The sequence below is a fragment of the Pan paniscus genome, chromosome 6 (assembly GCF_029289425.2).
Source record: "Pan paniscus chromosome 6, NHGRI_mPanPan1-v2.0_pri, whole genome shotgun sequence".
NCBI lineage: Eukaryota > Metazoa > Chordata > Mammalia > Primates > Hominidae > Pan > Pan paniscus.
Genome location: NC_073255.2, coordinates 165154695 through 165179287, shown reverse-complemented (window position 1 = coordinate 165179287; position 24593 = coordinate 165154695). Strand labels below are relative to the sequence as shown.

At 44.2% G+C, this 24593-nt stretch overlaps 1 protein-coding gene across 9 annotated transcripts in view; it reads left to right on the top strand.

Annotated features, from left to right (window-relative positions):
- RBM28 (RNA binding motif protein 28) overlaps positions 1 to 24593 on the top strand; it is a 123912-nt gene that overhangs the window by 19190 nt on the left and 80129 nt on the right. For 5 of the 9 annotated variants that reach the window (XM_034964917.3, XM_055115369.2, XM_055115374.2 and 2 more), the window contains 7 exons: positions 19 to 154; positions 1121 to 1185; positions 3318 to 3476; positions 6625 to 6774; positions 6998 to 7072; positions 9710 to 9966; positions 11456 to 11555. In XM_034964917.3, coding sequence (XP_034820808.1) covers positions 19 to 154; positions 1121 to 1185; positions 3318 to 3476; positions 6625 to 6774; positions 6998 to 7072; positions 9710 to 9966; positions 11456 to 11555 — 942 coding nt within the window. Of the gene's footprint in view, positions 1 to 18; positions 155 to 1120; positions 1186 to 3317; positions 3477 to 6624; positions 6775 to 6997; positions 7073 to 9709; positions 9967 to 11455; positions 11556 to 13798; positions 14355 to 24593 lie in introns of those variants that run through there. The other 4 variants (XM_003806043.4, XM_055115372.2, XM_063606377.1 and 1 more) reach the window with 3 other exon arrangements.

Genomic DNA, 24593 nt, shown 5'->3' with positions numbered 1-24593 from the left:
GGTTGTGATCTGTTACAGGCTGGTGGGCTTAAACTGGATGGCCGGCAGCTCAAAGTTGACTTGGCGGTGACCCGTGATGAGGCTGCAAAGCTTCAGACGACGAAGGTGAAGAAGCCGACTGGCACCCGGAATCTCTATCTGGCCCGAGAAGGCTGTGAGTAGGGAGATGTAACCCACGCTTCTAAGTACCTGGCCCTGTGCCATATCATTGATCAAGCAATAGTATGCCTGGAAGCATGTTTCAAATTAAAAACCCAAATGTTCTCTTTAACAGTGCTATATGATCAATCCACTTTAATAAATGTGGCTCTCTATTAGTAAACCTTCACTCATTTTTGTGGATTAACTGTCCCATTATCTTTTCTGCCTGGTTGCCTTTAGTCTTTTTCAATAGAGGATTGGCAAGGCAAAGGGGGAGGAAGAACTCAAAATACCTTTGCTTCTTGTCATCATTTCTAATAAGAGGTTTTCATTATGACTAAAATTACTCTTTTGGATTATTCATGGATTTAAAATGTGCACCCAGTACTTTCCTTTAGTGTCAGAAAGACAAAAAAATTAGCTTTAAATTTTTAAAAAAATTCTTCTAGGTCACACAGCATTTATCAGCTCACCTCCTCCATAGCTTCACAGCCTGTACTAGTAATGTCCTTTAGCCTTCGACACCAGCCTTCTATGGCAACATAACTGTTTTCGGCTGGCTTATCTCACTGTTTAGTAATGGACCTCAAGTATATAAGGAACAGCAAAGTTAAGTTCCAAGGGCAGATTATAGGTGGAACATTGTGCATTCTAAATGCCCAAAACGTACTTATGTTCCATACTTCTTCTAGGCCTTTCTTTCTGACTTTGGGCATGTACGTGAAGATTCTTTGAGGGGAGAGAAAGAGAAGAGGAATAAAATCACAAAATGTTTAGAGTTTTAGTCCTTGAGAGCAGCTCTGAGCCCAGAACTTAGCCCTGTAGCCTATTTCTGGACCTAACCAAATGCCACCGTGTCCTGGCCAACATAGTCCTCTGGGCCCTGTACAAAGAGTTTGCATCATTCAAATCACATTCCTCTTGTTGCTCAGTGAAAATTCCCTTGTTGATCTCTTGGCCTTTTTCCCTCTTTCTGCAGTGATTCGTGCTGGGACGAAGGCTGCAGAGGGTGTGAGTGCTGCTGATATGGCCAAAAGAGAACGGGTGAGTAGATTAGGCATTGACCTTCACGTTCTGCGTGGCCTATAAATCAATCAAAAATAGTTATCGAATGCTAGATGTGCTCATCAAAGAGCCCAGTATGGTCACAGACCATACTTATTGCCCTGTTAGGGAGAAAAGCACATAGGTGAAATAGCAAGTAACCCAACATTATACATAGTATTCTATCTGTTTTGTATGCTGGTATAAAAGAACTGTGTCTTATTATTTGTTTCCCTAGTGCTTGGCAGTAAATGTTTGCTGAACACATGCTGCTACATCATGCAGTAGACAGTCAGAGGCTATTGCTACGTGTAATTAGGTGTCAGTATAAACACAGAATAATGTAAAAGGGGAAGATCAGAATGAGCTGGAGTTATTAGAGAAGGGAGAAGATACGGCTCTTGAAAGGGGTAGCTGTCAGTTGGGAGGAGTTATAATCTCCAGATTATAAAATCATTTTAGAAAAACTCCATTTTATGGATGTTTCCGATGTTAACCGATAACTCATATTCCTTTGCTGCTTGGTAATGTTCCCAGTAATTTTTACTTTTTCCCATATAACTTACTTTCAAAAAGCCAAGCCAGCCTAGAATGGTAAAGATGCATAACTGTGAACAGAATTAGCTATGGAACCTTAACATGCAGATGAGGAACAGGGGTGAGAGTGTAATGACAGCAGGAGGCAGTGTGTCTTTTTTTCAGTGGGCACAGATTCTGCACTAGTGTTTTCAACTTTTCTGGTAGTGAACACCTAGAAATCATAGGCTCTGGAGACCCATCCCTAACTGGAGAAATTACAGAAAATTTTAAAGCCTCAATTTTATAAGGGCACTATATACCCTTGTCTGATCACAGTGCAATAATGACGTATTTAATTTAAAACTAATTTTGTTAGCAAAAAGCTCATTCAATGATAGGTATGCATTATAAATTCACAGCAGGCACAGCTTTTCCTGACAGAAAAATAGTCTGTTGAACTTAAACATGATAGCCTTTTCAGATGTTCCTTTAATAGTCGTTTTCCAAGGGATTTGTTTATTTTGTGATCTGTTGGTACTTTTACCAAACAAGAAGCAGCAGGACTGAGAAGACTTGACAAAAGAAAAACTTTTAATTGAAAACTTTTTTCCACCAACTTGGTTTAAAAAAAACTAATTGGGAGAAGAATGTCATCTTTCATTTCATTTTAGACACAGATCACGCAGGAACTGGGGTTTTGTGGCAGCATAGTTGAGGGTATTGCTCTAAGAGCAAAATATGGTTCTGTGGTCATTGATACTCCTTTGCCTCAGGGTGGCAGAGTTGAGACAACACAGCATTCTGTCAAGTATTCTTTGAATAAGTTCCATTTCCTTTTGGAAGGATTAGATAATCAGTTGAGCTGGTGGGTAGATGAGGACTGGGCATAGATGTTAATCACAGTATTATTTGTTGTTTGTTCTGAGCTACATTTTGAGCTAGGGAATTTTTTTTTTTTTTTTTTTTGACCGAGTTTCACTCTTGCTGCCCAGGCTGGAGTGCAATGGCACGATCTTGGCTTACCACAACCTCCGGCTCCCAGGTTTAAGCGATTCTCCTGCTTCAGCCTCCCGAGTAGCTGGGATTACAGGCATGCACTACTATGCCTGGCTAATTTTTGTATTTTTAGTAGAGACAGGGTTTCACCATGTTGGCCAGGCTGATCTTGAACTCCTGACCTCGGGTGATCTGCCTGCCCTGGCCTCCCAAAGTGCTCGGATTACAGGCATGAGCCACCCTGCCCAGCCTTATATTATCTCATTTTGGCCAGCCTTATATTATCTCATTTTGGCCTCACCTCAGTGCTCAGAGACCTTGATCTACTGTTTTGTTTTATAGATGAAAAATTGTGGCTTTAAAATTTTATGTAATTTCTCCAGTTAGGGATGGGTCTCCAGAGCCTATGATTTTACTATTACCCACCCACCATCTTGTTCCCTTGGACTTTTCTTTCCCTATACTAGGCATTGTAAAGCTGCGGTGTGGGCAGTTTCCATCCGTTTTCTATATGTGTGGTTATGGGATGAGGATCATAATTCTTTCCTTTTGGAGAATTATGAGCCTGCCTCTTAAAAAGAGTGGGTTGTACTGTTAACCATTGGTTGTTCTTTCAGTTTGAGCTGCTGAAGCATCAGAAACTCAAGGACCAGAATATCTTTGTCTCCCGAACCAGGCTCTGCCTGCACAATCTCCCAAAGGCTGTAGATGACAAACAGCTCAGAAAGCTGCTGCTGAGTGCTACTAGTGGAGAGAAAGGGGTGCGCATCAAGGAGGTGAGACGTGGCCCTGACCATTTTGGAACTTTCATTCTGATCTTGGGTCAGATCAAGCATTTCCCTCAGGCTGTGGTGCCAGATTTTGTTTGTTTGTTTTGAGACGAAGTCTCACTCTGTTGCCCAGGCTGGAGTGCAGCGGTGCAATCTTGACTCACTGCAACCTCCTCCTCCTGGGCTCAAGCAGTTCTCCTGCCTCAGCCCCCTGAATAGCTGGGACTATAGGCGTGCGCCACCACGCCTGGCTAATTTTTGTATTTTTAGTAGAGAAGGGATTTCACCATGTTAGCCAGGCTGGTCTCGAACTCCTGACCTCAAGTGATCTGCCCACCTTGGCCTCCCAAAGTGCTAGGATTACAGGCGTGAGCCACTGTGCCGGGCCATCAACAGACTTTCTTCTGGACATGTTGTCAGTATGCATAGCTGAGTTTAGCAGTTTCTTGGTTTTGTTCTTTTTCTTCTAAGAATTGTCTTTTACATCTGACTGAATTACAGAAGAATGCAAGGAAGTCTCTGTCTGCATGAATTAATTTAGCAAGCATTTATTAAATGCCTGTTGTGTGCTTAGCATTATACTTTGTGCTATCATGTGAATTTTCTTGCAGAGAAAATAATCTGCTTTGCTTTTTGGAAGAGTATTTTACTCCTAGTTAGATTCTTACCCTGTGGTCAGAGTCCCCTATGCCTTGTGGTCAACACAGGAAGCCATGTAGATGTTCAGCAGTTGAATTAGAAAAACACTGGGTTCACACCAACTTGGTTAGACTCTGTGTGAGTACAGAACTTTTCTGCCTCCACATTCCCCTTTGCTATTTTTCTTTTCTTCCTTTCTTTCTTTTTTTTTTTTTTTTAGATGTGGTCTTGCTCTGTCTTTGGCTGGAGTGCAGTGGCACCATCTCGGGTCACTGCAAACCGCCACCCCCACTCCCCCCAAGCTCAAGCAATCCTCCCACCTCAGCCTCCCAAGTAGTTGGGCCTATAGTTACACACCACCATGCCTGGCTAATTTCTTTCTTTCTTTTTTTTTTTTTTTTTTGAGACGGAGTCTCACTCTGTCGTTAAGCTGGAGTGCAGTGGCATGATCTCGGCTCAATGCAACCTCCGCCTCCTGGGTTCAAGCGATTCTCTTGCCTCAGCTTCCCGAGTAGCTGGGACTACAGGCATGCACCACCACGCCCAGCTGATGTTTGTATTTTTAGTGGAGACGGGGTTTCACCATGTTGCCAAGATGGTCTCGATCTCTTGACCTCAAGTGATCCGCCTGCCTCGGCCTCCCAAAGTGCTGGAATTACAGGCGTAAGCCACCTCGCCCAGCCCATGCTTGACTAATTTCTTATGTTTTTGGTAGAGACAGGGTTTTGTCATGTTGCCCAGGCTGGTCGCAAATTCCTGAGCTCAGACAATCCCCCTGCTTCGGCCTCCCACAGTGCTGGAATTATAAGTGTGAACCACTGGGCCTGGCCTTGCATATCTCTGTCATACTGGTTACTATTACCCTGGCCTCAAACTGTCTGTCAGTCACTTCTCCCCACTAGACTGAGTTTTTGAGGCAAGCATTATCTCATTATCCCCAATCCTTGGTGTAGTACCTGGTACATAGTCATCTCTTAGTCAATATTTATTTTAAAAGTACCATTGCCAATATTTTGGGTCTGCTTTACTCTGTTTCGCCACCATAAACTGTTTTCCTAATCCCTGAAAACCTCTTCAAAATGTATGGATTGGTATTTGGGAGATTACTTGAGAGAATGTGAATATATCAGCACATATCTGACACCACAGTTAGTAAAACTGCTCAGTGTTACTGGTTATAGGGGAGGGACAGTTGTGTAATTTCTCCTATCATCCGAATACTTAGTGCCTGCATATTTAACACCTGTCATAATTTAGAGAAATTTATGTTTATTCTAGAATATTTTGCATTATGTTGAATTTTCCTCTTAATTCTTTCCTATTTGTATGTATAGTGTCTCAGTAAGATGGTAAGCATCTTGAGAACAGGATCTTCATTATATGCTTCTCTTGATTCCCTTACAGTGTATGACAGTTCTAGGCACAGAGTGGACACTGGACATAAACTAAATGCGGCATCCATGTGTCCCCAATACTTAGCCGTTTCCATTACATGAGAACGACAGCTTTGGTAGTAATGGCATGTAAATGATCAGTTTTCTCAAAAAATCCTACCATACTTTGGTGCCCCAGATGTTTACTACATCTGGCTTAAGGATTTAAGGGAAAACCACACTAGAGAGGATCTGAGCTGCAAGCAAAGAGAGCTGAAACTTCTTCCTATATTTCTGACCCTGTATGTTGGAGAGACTTTTTCCTATGCTTGAAATGTCTTTCTTATCTAAAGCCATCAGGCCTTCCTCCTTTCCTTCTTCAATAGTTTCCTTCCTGAGGGCTTTTTTCAGTTGTAAGATCTGTGGACAGTACTCCATCCTCGGCAGCAACTTGTTACATGCTTAAAATAACATGTACCTCTCAATTTGTATGTATTGCAAACAGTTGTGTTTGTATTGTGTTTGTTTTTTAACATCCAAACCGCTTTATAAATTTTCTTTAGGAAGTTTTGTTTATGTGCTTTTTTTTAGGTCTCTGTTGATGTCTATAAGCTAGTAGAAAGCAAGAAAATACAATTTTAATCTGTTTTATGGTCTTAGTAGGTAAATTCTAATAAGATGGACACACATAAGTGTTATTCCAGTGTGATTTTTGTGATGGTGGTATAAATGAAGATTATGTTTCAATAACCTGATTTTTTTTTTTTTTTTTTTGAGACAGGGTCTCACTCTGTTGCCCAGGCTGGAGTGCAGTGGTGCCATCATGGCTCACTGCAACTTCAACCTCCCCGGGCTCAGGCGATCCTCCTGCTTCAGCCTCTTGAGTAGCTGAGGTGCCACCACACTGGCTAATTTTTTGTATTTTTTGTAGAGACAAGGTTTTGCCATGTTGCCTAGGCTGGTCTCAAACTCCTGGCCTCAAGCAATCCTCCTGTCTCGGCCTCCCAAGGTGCTAGGATTACAGGCATGAACCACCATGCCCACCCAATAGCCTGATTTCTTATTGACTCTATTAAAGCAGTTCATGTCAGGCAAGTCTTCTCATTCTGTAATTACTGATTTTTTTCTTGCTCTACTCATAGTGTAGAGTGATGCGAGACCTCAAAGGAGTTCATGGGAACATGAAGGGTCGGTCCCTGGGCTACGCCTTTGCAGAGTTCCAAGAGCACGAGCATGCCCTGAAAGCCCTCCGCCTCATCAACAACAATCCAGAAATCTTTGGGCCTCTGAAGGTAGGCCTTGTCCTCTGGGGAGACTTGTTCCCTTAGGACCACTTGCAGGAAACCAGCCTTCTCCTTTATGCCTGGTGTCCTCTGACATTTGAGGGGTGGGAAACAGTGGCAAGTGGACAAAAAAAAGGTGGGTTGGGGGAGGATGTGTGAAGGGGAAAAACTCAGCTCATTGCATGCACAGATTAAGAAGTCTAATGAATGGCATTCTGTCTCCCTCTGACAGAGACCAATAGTGGAGTTCTCTTTAGAAGATCGAAGAAAACTTAAAATGAAGGAATTAAGGATCCAGCGCAGCTTGGTACAGAAATTAAATGGTCCATATTTTTAAGGACATAAACTCTTCTATTTTGTTCAATTTGTGCTTCTGCTCTCTTAGAGTAGTTCTCCCCTCAGTTAGGTTTTTTTGCTCCCAGTTCCCTTTACTCCCAGTTCCCTAAGCCTCTCCAGGCCATCTTCTTATCTGCTGGCCCATGTCTGATAGCTCTACAGCAGAAGGGAAAGGAAGGAGAGAGGAAGCAGACCAATGTTATTTCCAGTCAGCCGTTTTTTACAGTGTTTGGTGATAGTACATGCCAAAATTAATGGTTGAGGTTAAGGTTTCCCATTACCTGTAGATTTCAGTTATCTCTTCCATATTTTCTTTTATTAGTTGGCTCCGGAAGTGTGAAGCCTGATAGTTTTAGTACTGTTTTTAATCTGGTGTGGTATAGAAGGTGGAGCAGGGACTTTAGGAATACGTGTACTCATGCTCATACTCTGGCTCTGCCCTTTTTGCTGCATGTTCCTTGGCAGTTATTACCGCTCTGAACTTCAGTTTGTAAAATGGGGTGGACAACATCTGCCTCACATGATTGCTGAGGACTAAATGAGATAATACATGTCCATCGTCTAGCATACTGCATGGTCAGCACGCAGTCAGTACTCATTCTCTTACCCATCTTCCCCCAGGACATACAGGGCCAGATTATTCTTGACTCTGTCATTCTTAGAGCTCTCATTGATATTGCACAGCAAAGTTCCCTTGCATATACAGCAAACATTTGTAGTCTTTGTGGTATATACCAAGAGGATTACCAACAGACGAGCCATTCTGGTGGTTAATGCAATGGCCCTAGGTTGGAAAATCTGGGATCTGGTTATTGTTCAAGGCAACTTTGTTCCCCAGATAATAGAATTGTTTATTACTGTTAGCCATTGTTTCAGAGGTGATTCTGAAGCTACCAGTTTTGTTTGTTTTTCTGTTTGAGATGGGGTCTTGCTGTGTCGCTCAGGTTGGAGTGCAGTGGCACAATCTCAGTTCACTGCAACCTCCACCTTCTGGGTTCAAGCGATTCTCTTGCCTCAGCCTCCTGAGTAGCTGGGACTACAGGTGCACACCACCATGCCCGGCTAATTTTTGTATTTTTTTAGTAGAGACAGAGTTTCACCATGTTGGCCAGGCTGGTCTCGAACTCCTGACTTCAAGTGATCCACCTGCCTCAGCCTCCCAAAGTGCTGGGATTACAGGCGTGAGTCACTGAGCCCAGCCTTGTTTGTTTTTTAACATCCAAATTACTTTATTTGTTGCCTGGATTTATATTCATACTGTTCTTTCTGTGTAAAAATGCCTCTACTCACTTTGCATATGCAGATCAAATGATCTCTTTCAAGTTGCATGCCTCCACCTCTCTCAAAAGATATAAGGCCCTCTTACTTGATTTTCAGGAACTTCCTTAAGCTGTGTAGTTTTTTTTACTTTGGTTTATTTGTGTATGCATCTCTTATCTCCACCTGGCTGTGAGTCCTGAAGGGTAGACACTATTTTTTTGTATCCTGGAAACAGACTGGCACACACTAGGCATATAATAAATGTTCATTGTATCATTGTACCTATCTAGATTTCTAAGGTGAAAGGGAAGAATAACACACACTTATCATTACATTAATTTCACTTGAATCTTCTGTTTCTTCCACTTCAGTGCAAATACTTCTATAACTTCCTTGATGCCTTCCTTCCCACAGCATCTTTTTCTTGTCGTCTTTACTTTATTTATTCCATTCCTGATGTTCTTCCTTTCTTGAAAACGATCAGTTTCTGACCTATGTCATTTTTCTTCTCTCTGAAGAGATTTATTTCGTATTTCTTGCAGACAGGTCTACTGGCAACAAATTCCCTCCATTTTCTTTTGTCTGAGTAAGTCTTTTCCTTCACTTTTGAAGGATAAGTTTATCGGATACGGGATTGTAGGTTGGTGATTTTTTTTCTTTTAAAAATTTAAATATTAAATATCTCACTTCACTCCCTTCTTGCTTACATGGTTTCTGAAGAGAAGTCTTGGAAATGTCTCTCAATCTACTCTGGTATGGGAGGGTGCCTATTAAAAACAAAAGAGAGAGAGATTTGATATAATCTCATCCTTGTTCCTCTATAGGTAAAATTTTTCCCCTGTCTGGCTTCTTTCAAGATTTTATCTTTGATTTTCTGCAGTTTGTCTATGATATGACTAGTTGTAAATTGTTTAGTATTTATCTTATTTGGTCTTCTCTGAGTTCCTAGATCTGTGGTTTAGTGACTGTCATTAGTTTTGAAAAATTCTCAGCCCTTATTACTTCATTATCTTTTCTGTTGCTTGCTTTCTTCTTGTATTCTCCTTCTACATAGGTTACACCTTTGATAATTGTCCCACCTACTGACTTTTGAATTTTGGGCATGCACTCTCCCTTATTTCTGTGTTATGGGAAGGGGAATGGTTATTTTGTGCCCCCCACCCAGTAACCATCTGTTACTGTGGCAGGGCTTGTGATCTACATGTATTCACTTTCCTCTAGTCTCCAATTGTGTGGGGGAAGAATTCCTCTTCTTTCATCTAGCTCACATAAAGCTCATCTTCTGCTGAGTATTTGCAGCAAACAAAGCTCATCCAGAAACCAGATGGCATTTTCTTGTTTTATGCAGCAAAAAATGAGATCCAAGCCTGCAACTGGTGAGCCTCAGAACGGGCAACCAGAGCCTGCAAAAGACCAGCAACAGAAGGCAGCTCAACACCACACAGAGGAACAAAGCAAGGTGCCCCCAGAGCAGAAGAGAAAGGCGGGCTCTACCTCATGGACCGGGTTCCAGACCAAGGCTGAAGTGGAGCAGGTGGAGCTGCCTGATGGAAAGAAGAGAAGAAAGGTCCTGGCTCTCCCCTCACACCGAGGCCCCAAAATCAGGTGAGATGCAGGAGGGCAGAAGCATAGAACAGTGGGTGGGTTCTAAGCGGGTTTGTTTTTGCTGAGTTATTTTCTCTTTGTGGCATTTGTTTGGTTGAAAAGGATGCTTGGTGCTATGTATTCCCACACACGGGGTTAACACGCGAGTCTTCAACACCATCAGAGATGTCACTCTTAGATCAATGGCAGAGGGGCCTCCTAGGGCAGGCTTTTGTGCCCCTTTTCTCCTCTTTTGAAGAGCTTCCTCTTGTCCAGATGGCCATCTCTGCCAGCTGAGACCACATACTTGAGGTTCAGTTGTAGTTTCTGTTTGGGACAGCAGATTAGTGCTCTACAAAAGTAAATCTTTACAAAATATTTGTTAAATAAATGAAGGTTTTTGAGATATCCATGGGGTTTTATTTATTTATTTATTTTATTTTTAGAGACAGTGTATTATTCAGTTCTTCCACTGCTATAAAGAAATACCTGAGACTGGGTAATTTATAAAGAAAAGAGGCTTGGCCGGGCGCGGTGGCTCACGCCTGTAATCCCAGCACTTTGGGAGGCCGAGGCGGGTGGATCACGAGGTCAGGAGATCGAGACCATCCTGGTTAACATGGTGAAACCCCGTCTCTACTAAAAATACAAAAAATTAGCTGGGTGCGGTGGCGGGCGCCTGTAGTCCCAGCTACTGGGGAGGCTGAGGCAGGAGAATGGCGTGAACCCGGGAGGCGGAGCTTGCAGTGAGCCGAGATCGCACCACTGCACTCTGGCCTGGGCGAAAGAGTGAGATTCCGTCTCAAAAAAAAAAAAGAAAAGAAAAGAGGCTTAATTGGCTCATGGTTCCACAGGCTGTACAGGAAGCATGACAGCAGCTGCTCATCTTCTAGGGAGGCCTCAGGAAACTTAATCATAGTGGAAGGTGAAGTGGGAGCTGGCACATCACATGGCCAGGAGCAGGGGGGAGTGTTTTAAACAACCAGATCTTGTGGTAACTCATTCACCGTCACGAGAACAGCACTGAGGGGATGGTGCTAAACCATTCATGAAGGAGTCATCCCCATGATCCAGTCACCTCCCACCAGGCCCAGCCTTCAACATTGGGGATTACAATTCAACGTGAGATTTGGGCAAGGACACAGATCCAAACCATGTCACAGGGTCTTGCTCTGTTGCCCAGGCTAGAGTGCAGTGGCATGATCATAGCGCACTGTAACCTTAACTCCTGGACTCAATCCACCTTCCTCAGCCTCCTGAGTAGCTGGGACTTTTTAATTTTGTTTTAGTAGAGACAGGGGATTGCTATGTTGCATAGGCTGGTCTCAAACTCCTGGCATCAAGCAGTCCTAAGTATACAAATGTTGAGCTTTCAGAGGGTCTGTTGCAGTATCCCTTTTTAGAATGACTTCACTTATCATGGGCTTGGGAAGGGCCAGTGTACAAAGAGAACCTAGGGGTGTCAAATTAGAAGAAGGACTCAAGGTGACACTCAGCCATGTTATTTCAGGTTGCGGGACAAAGGCAAAGTGAAGCCCGTCCATCCCAAAAAGCCAAAGCCACAGATAAACCAGTGGAAGCAGGAGAAGCAGCAATTATCGTCCGAGCAGGTGAGTTCTGCAGGACACACAGCTTTGGTATGGCATGGTTCTGCCAGGTCGTAGCCATGTTTGTACCTTGGTTAGTTGAGCAAAAAAGAAAAAAAGAAAGACTTCTGTGTAGGACGGTAGCTTTTTAGAGAATGTTGAGCTATACAATCATAAAAGTGGAGAGAAAAAAGTAAAATGAACCTCCACGTATCTGTTCCTGTGTTTCAGCAGTCTCCTGGTTTTACATATTCCCCATAACATGCTTTCCCCACTAGAGTATATTAAAGCAAAGCCCATTTCACATGTAAATGCGTCTCATATGAAAATGAAACATATTGCTCAGAAAAACCTCAGAGTGCATCTCTAACTGATCAGGCCTTAAACACACACACCTTATGCCATTATAATATCTAATGAAACTAATAAGCCCTTTAGCATCTACTACACAAATGATATATTAAATCCATATTAAAATTTGCCAAATTGCCTGAAAAAATTTTTTTTATACTTGGTTAGTATGAGTCGGGATCCAAAGTCCACACATTATACTTGGGTTTTTAATTTCTTAAATCATTTTTTTCTTCTCTAATATCCATTCTCCCTTACCACCCTTTTTTCCATGCTATTCATTTATTGGCGAAACCAGGTCATTTGTGTCACATTTTTAATTTAGCCATTTGCTTCTTTGTGGTGTCATTTAACTTGTCTCTGTGACACCCCCATATTGCCTGTCATCTGGTAGTTAGTTCGGTCTGGTAGCTTGATCAAGTTCAGTTTTCTTTTTTTTTAAATTTTTTTGAGGTGGAGTTTTGCTCTTGTTGCCTAGGCTGGAGTGCAATGGCGCAATCTCGGCTCACTGCAACCTCCGCCTCCAGGAGTAGCCTCCCGAGTAGCTGGGATTACAGGCATGCGCCACCATGCCCAGCTAATTTTGTATTTTAGTAGAGACGGGGTTTCACCATGTTGACCAGGCTGGACTTGAACTCTTGACCTCAGGTGATTCGCCTGCCTCGGCCTCCCAAAGTGCTGGGATTACAGGCATGAGCCACCGTGCTTGGCCTCAAGTTCAGTTTTCTTGAAGAGAGTATTTCATAGGTGGTGTGTGTGTTTCCTTATATCGCCTGAGGCGCATACTACCTGGTTGCCCATTTTTAGTGATTCTGGGATTGATCAGTAGATTTGAGGATTATCTGCCTTATCCCTCCATTGATGAAGTTCCCAATTAGCCTTTCATGTAATGGCCTTAGCAATTATTGATGAGTGTTACCAGATCCATTATTTCATTATGGGTTACAGAATGCTGATTATTTAAACTTCTATCCTTTTGCATTTTTAATTAGAACTCTAGAAAGAAAAATCTTCCTTTGTCAATTATTTGGTTACCACAAAATATCATTTATGTAGGAAAGACAGGATAAATGCTTGATTTTTTTTTTCTCTCTCTGTTAGTTTTCAGAGTAATGAGCTGTTGCCATACTGGCTCATTTTTTAGTATTATGAAATCCTGAGTTTTCATATGCTTGATATGTTTCAAATACTGTCATTATTCTTACTCTGTGTAAGGCTGGCAGAAGCCCTGTGCAGGTTGGCTTCTGAGTCTTTCTGATGTGGCCTATTTGTCTGGTAGTATCCTTGCTTTCTAGTGCAGGATGTCCCAGGCTCAGCTCAGGTACCTCTTCCCCAGTCCTGACATTAGCCATTTTCCCAAGGAGCCTTAGTTCCTTTTAGTAGAAAACGGTGGTCCTACATTCTTGAACACTTGAAGTCAAGCTTGCTTCTCCCCTTCCCTAGTCTCTTTCCTTTAAGGGTAAAAGCAGCATTAGCTTCCCATCCTACTCAAGAAATCTGTGTCTGGGAAGTTTCTGACCTATACCATATTATATTATAGAGATCTCTGAAATCCCATGAGCAGTGTTCTTGGGGAGGGAACGGGCAAGCAAGAATGGCCGGACTCTGTGCTGGCTCATCTGCTTTGAGGCTAAAGTGAGCCTTTGGGAGCTAGAGTAAGAGAGGCCCCTGAGCCCCCAGCAGACAGGGAGGTTAGTCAGGCCCTGCTCCCTGTGCACTCACTCTTGGTCTAATTTCTTACCAGTGGATGATTCTGTTTGAGCCTTTCTCTCTAAGAGTCTCTCTCTAGAAACCTACCCCTTTCTGGTAGATATGATCTCTGTCCCACTTACTTTCTCTCTTGGGTGGCCTGAGGGTAAGGTGATATATAGTCTTTGAAATCGATTATATTATGTTTCTAATCCTTTCATTTGTAGGTATCTAGGAAAAAAGCTAAGGGAAATAAGACGGAAACCCGCTTCAACCAGCTGGTCGAACAATATAAGCAGAAATTATTGGGACCTTCTAAAGGAGCACCTCTTGCAAAGAGGAGCAAATGGTTTGATAGTTGATGATGCCAGCAGGCTGGGTAAGAAGCTGGGTTGTGTACTTTCTGGTGACACTCCTGGGCTCCTCCCCATCCCCCGTGTCTCTCACTGAGGGAAAGAAAATCCCCGAGGGCACTGCCACTGTGCTCGGAGGTGCCCTGGACTGTGTACATCTGAACTTTGGTCCATCCTTTGATGTGTGGTTCGTTAGCCACAAAGAGAAATATCTGAAAGTCAACATGATGCTTCTTGCATATTATCCAGATTATTGTATGAAGTTGTGTCTATAATTATTACCAATTTTTATTCTTTATTTCTCAAATGGAAACACCTGAAAAAGCATTCTGGAGTGCTGAATTTTTAAGATGTATATTTTGTTAAGCATATTCTCTAAATGAGATATTGTGTGGCTTTTTAGTAACAATGTCATTTCTAATATGTGTGACTCCTTTGTTATGTATGAACATTCTTTGACATTCCTAATTCAGCTCTGTAGTCTTACACACTGCAGGAACCGACTAAGCGAGAGCAGAGAGAAATGCTTTCTAACCTAATCGCTGCAGGCGGAGACACTTGGAAAAGAATGGGGGGAGGTGGGGCCTGACAGAGAGCAGCACTTATGTGTTTGTCAGATGAGGGGATTTCCAGTTGAATTGGCCTGCAGTGGCCTAAAGACACTAGCCTGGTTAACGATGACCTGCATTTCTCTCATAGAGCACCTCCTTTTTCATCGTACCCACTAGCTCTCTAAGTCCTCCTTAATGAGGACACTTGATCTTCATTAAGTCTGCCCCTTAAGATGGCTTCACACCTACTGAAAAACTCCAGGGGTTTGACATCTCACTTTGATTGAAATCTTGTCTTCCTATAACATTTGATTCCCTGGGCTCTTCAGCCCTATCACCTCTGCTTGTCTTTATCTACTCTCTTCTTCATTCACTTTTGGCTACACAGGCCTTCCTTCCATCTCTTGACTCTTGACCACCTCAGAGCCTTTGTATCCGTTCCCTTTGCCTGGAGAGTTTTTCCCTTGCATCTTTTACTTGTCACTCAGATCTCCACTAGTTGTCGCCTCCTCCTGGAGCTCTTCCCAGACTATCTAAAGTAGGGCTTTTCTTCCCCTCCCCTCTATCTTGCCCCCTTACTGAAATCTGCTTCCCTGTTTCTTCTTCTTTTTTTTTTTTTTTTTGAGACGGAGTCTTGCTTTGTCGCCCAGGCTGGAGTGCAATGGCGCTGTCTCAGCTCATTGCAACCTCCACCTCCCGGGTTCAAGCGACTTTCCCGCCTCACCCTCCCAAGTAGCTGGGACTACAGGTGCACGCCACCATTCTTGGCTAAATTTTGTATTTTTAGTAGAGATGGGGTTTCACCATGTTGACTAGGCTGGTCTTGAACTCCTGACCTCAGGTGATCCGCCCACCTCGACCTCCCAAAGTCCTGGTATTACAGGCGTGAGCCACCACGCCTGGCCTGCTTCCCTGTTTCTTTCTAGCACTAATCTCTATCTGAAATCATTTGTCTCTTTCTAGCACTAATCTCTATCTGAAATTGTTTGTCTCTCCAGTTAGAATGTATGCTTTGTGAGAGGGACTTTATCCCTCTTGTTCACTCCTGTAGACACAGCACCTAGTACTGACCCAGGCACGTAGTAAGTATTGAATAAATATTTGTTGAATGAAAAAAATAAGGTAGGAAAGGAAGAAACAGTATTCAGTTGATCTGTTTTTCCTTGGCCACCTCTCCGTCTGCTCACCACTCTTTTTTCCCTAGTACACGAATATCTTTAACATTCAAAAATATATCTTCACACTTAGGATAGATCAAAATTGGTATTCATTCAGATAACATTGTCAGATTCTCTTAGATCCAAATATTTCTTTTAACAACTTAGCAGAAAAAGTTGAGAACGTGGCCCAAAATTCTTGATTGCTTAGTCTAGTTGAGTGTTACAAATAATGCTTTGACAGAACCATTGCTGAGCTAGAGATATGGTTATTTCTTTTTTTTTTTTTTTTTTGAGACAGTCTTGCTCTGTTGCCCAGGCTGGAGTGCAATGGCATGATCTTGGCTCACTGCAACCTCCGCCTCCTGGGTTCAAGCGATTCTCCTGCCTCAGCCTCCCGAGTAGCTGGGATTACAGGTGCCACCACCATGCCCGGCTAATTTTTGTATTTTTAGTAGAGACGGGTTTTCACCATGTTGGCCAGGCTGATCTCAAACTCCTGACCTTGTGATCTGCCCACCTCAGCCTCCTGAAGTGCTGGGATTACAGGCATGAGCCACTACACCTGGTTGAGACATGGTTATTTCATCGCAATATCTTGGGGAACCCATGAATGCTCTGAAATGCCTTTGGTTTAGAAATGGATGAAGGAGAGGCCATGGAAATATTTAGACCTTTTGGAGAGATCGAAAGGACAGGTGATTTATCTCCAAGTTCACCTCGAGACATGACTTGGGCTGTCAAACGTTCTTACGGTAGCCTGGCAACATGTCTTTCTCAGCCTGGTCTGTACAGTGTGGAGGAAGTAAGGGACTTTATTAAGAGTGTCACAATAGCTATAACCTGCCAGTCAGTTGATCTGTTTTTCCTTGGCCACCTCTCCGTCTGCTCACCACTCTTTTTTCCCTAGTACACGAATATCTTTAACATTCAAAAATATATCTTAACACTTAAGATAGATCAAAATTGGTGTTCATTCAGATAACATTGTCAGATTCTCTTAGATCCAAATATTTCTTTTAACAACTTAACAGTATGTTAAAACCTCATTCACTTGCTTGGAGAGCTGTTGTACTTTTCTTTAAAGAGTTCTTTATATGAGGTTGAATCTTCCCTTTCTTAATAGTCAAATTCTATATATGGTGTCTTCCTTTGGAACACCTTACCATGGGCTATTTGGTCAGCTCCATTGACTCCTTGCCTTGGGAATTTTAGTGCAGTGAGAGTTGTGCTCACTTCTCCTTCACTTCAGGGCCTGATGTGTCAGGAAATGGAGTTTTCTGAATTAACATGAAAGTTGAGTTACAGATTGCTTGGTTAAAAAACAACAGGTGGGGCACAGAGTCTCATACCTATGATTGCAGCACTTCGGGAGGTGGGAGGATTGCTTGAGATCAGGAGTTTGAGACCGACCTGGCCAACATAGTGAGACCCCCATCTCTATTATTTTGAAAAACAACAGCAAATTTTTTGTTAACATCCAAGACAAGGCCACCAGTCAAAACTATCAAGTTTTAGTAGTATTTTCCTGCTTGATTACATAATAGCCTGGCTTAGAGATACAACCTTTAAATAAGGAATCTTAAGATGATGTGCAGCTGTTCTTTGCCTTATTTGTTTGTTTGTTGGTTAGTTTGTAGTTTCTAAGAATCTGCTCTGTTCAGCTGTACAGTTCCTTCTTCTGGAGTTAACCTGTGGCAAGGATTATGTTTCACCTGTCACAAAAATGAGATCTGTGCCTTCCTCTATTATAAAGTTAGGGCATGTGATTCATTCTTCGAAATACTTCAAAATGTACTTTGGTATGTTTTTGTCTTGAAAAGAGGTTTTCTAGCTAGAAATTCGGGGCCCAGAAGGTCAAGGCTCCAGAGATCCCCTTCTTATCATCCTTCAGTTGTCTGAGGAGACAGAGGATCACATGTGTCACAGTGAGTGCTGATTCCCCAGAATCTGCAGTCTTAAGCTCTCCCGCTGACCCACACAGCCAGTTCTCTGCTTCATATTCGTGTGACCCACTGTGAAGTGACAGGCAGCTGCCAATTCTGTCATATAAGAAGCAGCTCTGCCCATGCAACTTTGAAAGTTCCTGCACTTCTCCATAGACTGCTCCTTCATGGAAATAAACACATCATCACACTGTGGGTGCCTAAGCTAAGTTTGTTTGCAGTTTGATGATGCCCAACTCCTTTTCAACTCAGCCTTAATTGGCACTTTAAGGGCCAGGATGAGGTTTCTCTCAGGCCAAGTCGAGATTTCCAGATTTCCTTTTGTCCAAGGCTGACCAGTTTAGAAGTTATTCACATCCTTGTTTTAGTTCTTTCCTTCTTGTCCTGGTACCTCTTCCTTTCCAGGATTATTTGCAGAGTCTGTGATGGCTTACTTGGTGACCAGACATGGGGTGAGCTACTGGTATAGTCTGATTACTTTGGCATCTATTCTGAACTGGTCATTGGCTGTACATGAGTTTTTGTGCTGGTAAAGGAATATAGTGGGAAGATTGGAAGGCACAGACTGGGAACTAATTCTGAGAAGAGAACTGCTGAGTCACTGAAAGACCTTTTGGACCACCCCCAAATGGAGCATCTTGATAGATGGCAAATCCAGTGTTTCTTAAACTTGTCCATGCTGCCCAGAGCCCACTGCCTTTTATCAGATGTGAGACTTCACTGCCACAGTGTCATCCCACAGTCTCCTTCCCTGGACATTTGATAAAGGGAAAATCATTTCTTGTCCTTCAAGGCAGGGACTATTATTTTTTCACTTTTCCACATACCCCACAACACCTAACATTGATTTACTTGTAGTAGGAGTTTCATACTGTTGAACTCTCTAAAGGCCATTTGTTCCAGGGCCTAGCTGGGCTTGTGAAGGACAACAGAGTCATTTCCTAAGGACCCCAAAAGACAGCATGAAGGAAAAAATAATAATAAACTGCTGTTCACAGTGCCTTGAGTGTACCACCTATGTACTTTCTGCTATGCCTTATCCATTCCAATCTGGACAGTCTCTGTGCCCCTCCTTTCCACTCAAGTGCTATCCAGCACTCAAGTTCTGGCTCAAGGCCCAACATCTCCCTGGGGACCTCAGCCATCCCAGGGCATTGTGACCCCTTCCTCTAAGTCCCCGGCACACTCACTGATTGGTACCCTCTCATTCGACAAAGCATATGCCATTGTGGCTTACTTGTCATTTCTTTAGGTCTTGCCTTCCCAAGTAGATCATGAGCCACTTATAAGAACTAGCTCCCATAGTCCCAGCCCCCGGGCCTGCTACATGGCAATGCTTAGTGATTGGTGATTGAGGATAATGGTGGTAAAGGATGTACCAGACAGTCATCTCCTGAAGAGATGCCGAACAACCTGTCCTTGTTTTATGTATTTTCTCTGTCTTTCTTGTCCAGTTTTATTCCTCTCATAGTAACTGCTCAAAAAATGTCAGTTCCTGTCACTCTTCCACCCCTTTTCTCCCTCTCCCCTACACTGTGGTCTGGGCCTTGGTCCACTAGCAGCTCCCCTTAGGTGTTGCTTAATCTGCCTCATGGCCAAAGCCAATCCCATTCCTGCCCCCTGCTACCCAAGGGACTCCCAGTCTGTATGCACAAGGCGGGATGTGAAGTCTGGATGTGCAAAAAACCCAGCTGTAAGAAACAGGTTCCCTCGGCTTGGCATGGTGGCTCATGCCTGTAATCCCAGCACTTTGAGAGGTCAAAGTGGGAGAATCACTTGAGCCCAGGAGTTCAGGACTAGCCTGGGCAACATAGCAAGATCCCACCTCTACAAAAAGAAAAAATTCAGTCTCAAATGTCTCTTCATCTCCTTACTCTCGACCTGTCTCCCTAGTTCTCTGCCGCCTTTTCCTCTCCCCTGGATCTGACACTCAATTGTCTGCATGCACTTTTCAACTGAAAGAGACTCCAATGCCATCCTTCTGATGAAATTTTTGCTTTGGATACTACTGCAGAAAAAATGCTATCTTGTATTCTGGTCCATGGTGGGGAAGACCCTGTCGTAGAACCTGGCACCTCAAGTGGAGGGAGGGGCCAGAACATTGTTCTTATGCTATTTACAGTGAGACAACAGGATTGATGCAGAACTTTCTTTTTTTTTTTTTTTTTTTTGAGACAGTTTCATTCTTGTTGCCCAGGGCTAGAGTGCAGTGGCGCGATCTCAGCTCACTGCAACCTCCACCCCCCAGGTTCAAGCAGTTCTTCCTCAGCCTCCGGAGTAGCTGGGATTCCAGGCGTGCGCCACCACGCCCAGCTAATTTTTGTATTTTTAGTAGAGACGGGGTTTCACCAGTGTTGGCCAGGCTGGTCTCGAACTCCTGACCTCAGGTGATCCACCCACCTCGGCCTCCCAAAGTGCTGGGATTACAGGCATGAACCACCGTGCCCGGCCGTGATGCTCAACTTTCTAATAACATACTTTTGAAAGTGCCCTGACATACATCCCTCCTCTGGTACCACAGTGGCCATCAGTTGCCAGAGAACATGAAATTATCCAGCCCTCAGCTCTGCAGCAGGATTCTGAGGAGTAAAGCAGGCCTGTAAAGTACTCTAAAGTACTTCAGAGAGGTAATGCCACAAAGCGAAGAACACCTCTTGGAGGCAGAGCCCCTCAGCCCTATCCAGGCCAGCAGTGTCCACTTGAAATCTGAAAGCAGCCTCCCTCACCAAACCAGCAAGATGGAAAACCTCCCTGGGTTGGCAGGTGGCCCTGGGAAGCACATGCCCCATCTCTGTCAGGATAGCAGTGGAGAGGTATCGTGCCAGTGCCAGCTCCACCCACCCAGATGGTACTCAAGACTCCAAGCCTGTCAATGGGATGGAAACTTTCTGGCATTTTCTGTCAGAAGGGTAAGTTAGCACTGAACCATCTCATGTGTCTTTTCACTGAGTAACAGCCCATATCCATTCCATGAAATGAGTGACTGCTTTGCTGAATCAGATAGTAACAAACATTTATTTGTAGTCTGGTTGTGTCATATCATGGTTGAATTGCAAACAGGTTGGATACAAGAGTCAGCAAAAATCAACGAAAGCATTCTGTAAAAAACTTTTCTAGAATTACAATAAATGGCATTGTATATTTTATTATTTATAAATTATGTGCTGCACATCATTTTTATCAATGAAATTTATAATAAATTTCTGTACATATATACATTTTTATCCCAGAGAGCCAGTTGTTAAGCATTTACCAGCAACAAATGCTTTTTGTTTCCTGCTTACACAGGTTCTGGGAGTGGCCAGCCCACTCTTTGGGATGTCCCCACTTCCTTTTTTAGTTGTCCAAGTAGTGTTCTGCCCAGCCTTCCAGACTCTCTTTCTTATCCTTCCCTCGAAACTATTCTGTTCCTTATGCTTAAATACTTTCCAGTCGTGGGAGCTTTGCTGTAGGCCCTTGGCCTTTCATGGGTAGCTTCTGATACGTGCATGGGTGTTAATAGAGGAAGTTGACCCCACCTGGTAAGAATAATGACTTATGGAGACCTGGCCCTTTCTCTTATGGCTTCTCAAAGTGACAGCTGTTATGGGAAGTTCAGGCATCTTGACGTGGAAAATACATTGTTCATTTTCTTTTAATTTTTTTTCCCCTAACCACTATACCAATAGGGATGGAAAGATACTTTTAGTTGGAAGGAATTTGGAGCCCTTAAACGACACCTGGAGCAGCTGCCTGTGGGTGGGGCTTTGCACAGTCTCATCCTGGCAAGGGAGGACCAGCCAAGGACCAGTTTTGCAGAATTGTCATCATGAGGCCCTGGTTGTGTGCTGGGCTGGGGCATTGCCCCTTTCCAGGAGGCCAGGCCAAGCAGGGCTGCCTGGCTTAGGCTTTTGCATCTTCAGCATCCTTTCACGTCTCTTATCTCAGGTGACCTTCACAGCAAGCCCGGTGAAGGTTATTGAGAAGCAGATGTCACCACCTAGTCTTAGAGCTGATGAAAGCAGGATGTGGGGAAGTCCAGACCCTCTCCTGAAACCCCTTGGCCACCTGAGCTAGTACCAGAGCAAGGTCCCACTTGGCCGTGAGTGCTGTCTCTAGGGCCTATTTCAGGAACTGTCTCATATATAAGAACAGAACACTTTTTGCCAGCTATACCAAATGTTTTTGGGATTAAAAAAATAGTTTCTCTTTTCCAAATTCGGTGGTAAGAAAAGGAAGGGCATTTTCATTCTCACATTCTTTGAATGTTGAAACGTTTTAAAAACTTCCAGCTGGGCTTGGTGGCTCATACCTGTAACCCCAGCACTATGGGAGGCTGAGATGGGAGGATCCCTTGAGGCCAGGAGTTCAGGACCAGCCTGGGCAACATAGTAAAACTGCCCAAAATTTAAAAATTAGCCTTGTGTGGTGGTGTGCACTGTAGTCCCAGCTGCTCGGGAGGCTGGGGCAGGAGGATTGCTTGAGCCCAGGAGTTTGAGGCTGCAGTGAGCTATGGTTGTACCACTGTACTCCAACCTGGGCAACAGAGTGATACCCCGTCTAAAAAAATAATAAAAATAAAAAAGGATTAAACCCTTTACTTGACCAGCTTCTTTTCCCACTACCCCAGGACTAACTAATCATTACATATTTTTGTAGTTGTTTTTTCTTTCTTTCTCTCTCCTGATCTACCGCAAGCCAAATGTACTCATATACATACTAATAGGTGAAAAAAGAGAGTTTGAGGAGTGAATACATTTATTTTGTGATTTCCTAGGCAGTAGCTACGACTCCCTTAGAGGTTGCTAATAGGGAAAGGGTGCGCTGGCTCTACTCAGTTTTATAACTGCTTTTCCCCGAATTCTGCAGACATCTTCATTCCCCTGGAGGTCAGATAATGGCTATTTATTTTCCATAGCCATGAAAATCTCTGGGGAGAGCTGTGGCAATTTGACGAGAGCTATTAAAGGGACATTAGGATTGAAGTGGCTGCTCAGGCAGTCACATACCCTCGATCCTCATCTGCAGGGACAGCTGCCAGAACGAATGAGCCCAGCTCTCCTGCCCGCAGCCAGCTGCGTGTGGGTGCAACTGGCGACCAGCCACTGGAGTGAGTCCCAGGGAAGGGGACGGGTTCTTAGAATCACCATTTGTCTCTGCTCTCTCCCTCTCTGCAATAGGACGGGCACTCTAAACTCACATAATGGTTAATAACAACAGCTAACAATTACTGAGCACCTACTATGTGTCAGGCATGTGCTGAGGATGATCGCATCAAGTAAAATGCCTGTCTCCGGCCCAGAGGCCCAGAAGAAGAGAAAGAAGGGAAATCTGTAGGAGGCAAGCAGTCCCTCACCTCTCTGCTTGCAGATCTTTGGTGACAGGACACTCCCTGTTTGCTCCAAGCACCTCTTGCATTTTCAGAGCTTGGGACACAGATTCAGGGACTTGCACTTCGATAGAGTGCCTCAGGACCCCTCGTCGGAGCCTTGGAAAGTCAGTTTCTGGGCCCATCCTTCCTGTGGGGGTGTCTTTCCTTCTCTTGGCCACTCCCTAGGAATCCCTAGTAGAGAGCAGGCACTTAATAGCCAGTGCAGTGACAGTGGTCTGTGATGTCTGGGCCAGGGCAAGGCCTGCCAAGTGGGCTCCCAGGTGCCTGCCACAGAGCCTCTGGGGTTTGAGGCCCTTGGTGACCCTTAGGCAATAGCTGGGTCTTAATGAGGGATCATGTCCTTTCCTGGGTAGTCGGGGGTAGAGGGGTGTGAACTGATCTGAGCTTCTCTAGGAAGGCTAGAGACAAAAGCAGGAACCAAGAGAAAGGCTGAGGCTCCTTCCAAGAGACTCCAAGTCCTGAGGGCAAGAAGCGGAGAGCCTTGTGCCAGGCCAGGTGTTGCCCCTGTCAGTGCTGACGGACAGGCAAGAGAGGCTGCTGATGCTGCAGCCCCGTGAAGCTGAGACTCACCCTTTGCCCACTTTCACAGCCATCTCCCCAGGAGGCTGTGGTGACACAGGTAAAAGCCAAAGGACAGAGGATGACCCTGGACAAATCACTCAGACCCTCCAGTCCTCTTTGCTCATTTATAAAATAGAGGCAAAAAGCCCCCTAGTACTAAATGAAATAGCCACTGTAAAAGAGTACGGGAGATAGGGTCTGTGATGTCTTTTGTCCCCAGTGTCCTGAGTGAATTCACAGGAAAGGGGAGAAAGACTGGTTGCCCACTTCCAGGGTGATTGGCTAATTTCCACTTCTTTCCTGTTAGGGATGGGAACACACGCCAGAATCCTGGGAAGGCTGCATGTCCTCAGGTGGTGCTGGCCCCAACTCCAGCCTCTGCAGGGATACCAGGATATGAGCCAGGCTCTGCTCCCGGGGTGACCCATCCTCCTCAGTGCCCCTTCTTTCCTCACAACTGCAGGCAGAAGGAGAGTGTGTCTTGTCTCTCTGAGGAGCTGGCTGTGCCATTTAAGCAGGCCCTAGGGGTGGAGCGCTGTGAAGAGATGGCACCCGGGTCCCTGTTCCTCCTTTTCCAGAGCAAACACTGCTAAGGGATCATGACAGTCCCTGCATCTGGCCCAGACTGGGCCTCGGGAGGCTTTTGACATCAATCCATGCAACCGCACCCAACAACTGGAGTCAGCATGGGAGGTGAGACCCACTTGCCAATTTTGCTCTCAGGGAACAGCCTTCTTTACTAAAGCATAGCACAGTATTGAAAACAGTTGTTTCCAGGCATCGTAGAAAGCGTTTAGTGGGCATTAACGTCTTTGATCCTCACCACAAGGTCAGGGGTTGGATGATGTTAGCATGCTCATTGAAGGATCAGAAAAGTCAGGCTCAAGATAGCTCGCCCTTCATTCAGCCAGCCGGTGTTAACTGAATATTAACTGTGCACCCGTCTGTGCCAGTGTTCCCCCAGGAGCTGCAGAGGGTCCTGAGCAGAGTGAGCTCAAGCCACTTGGGAGCTCACATTCCAGCTATCAGTGCTGATTCATCTCAAATGTTTGATCCATGCTGGGTTCTAACCCTTCCCTGCTC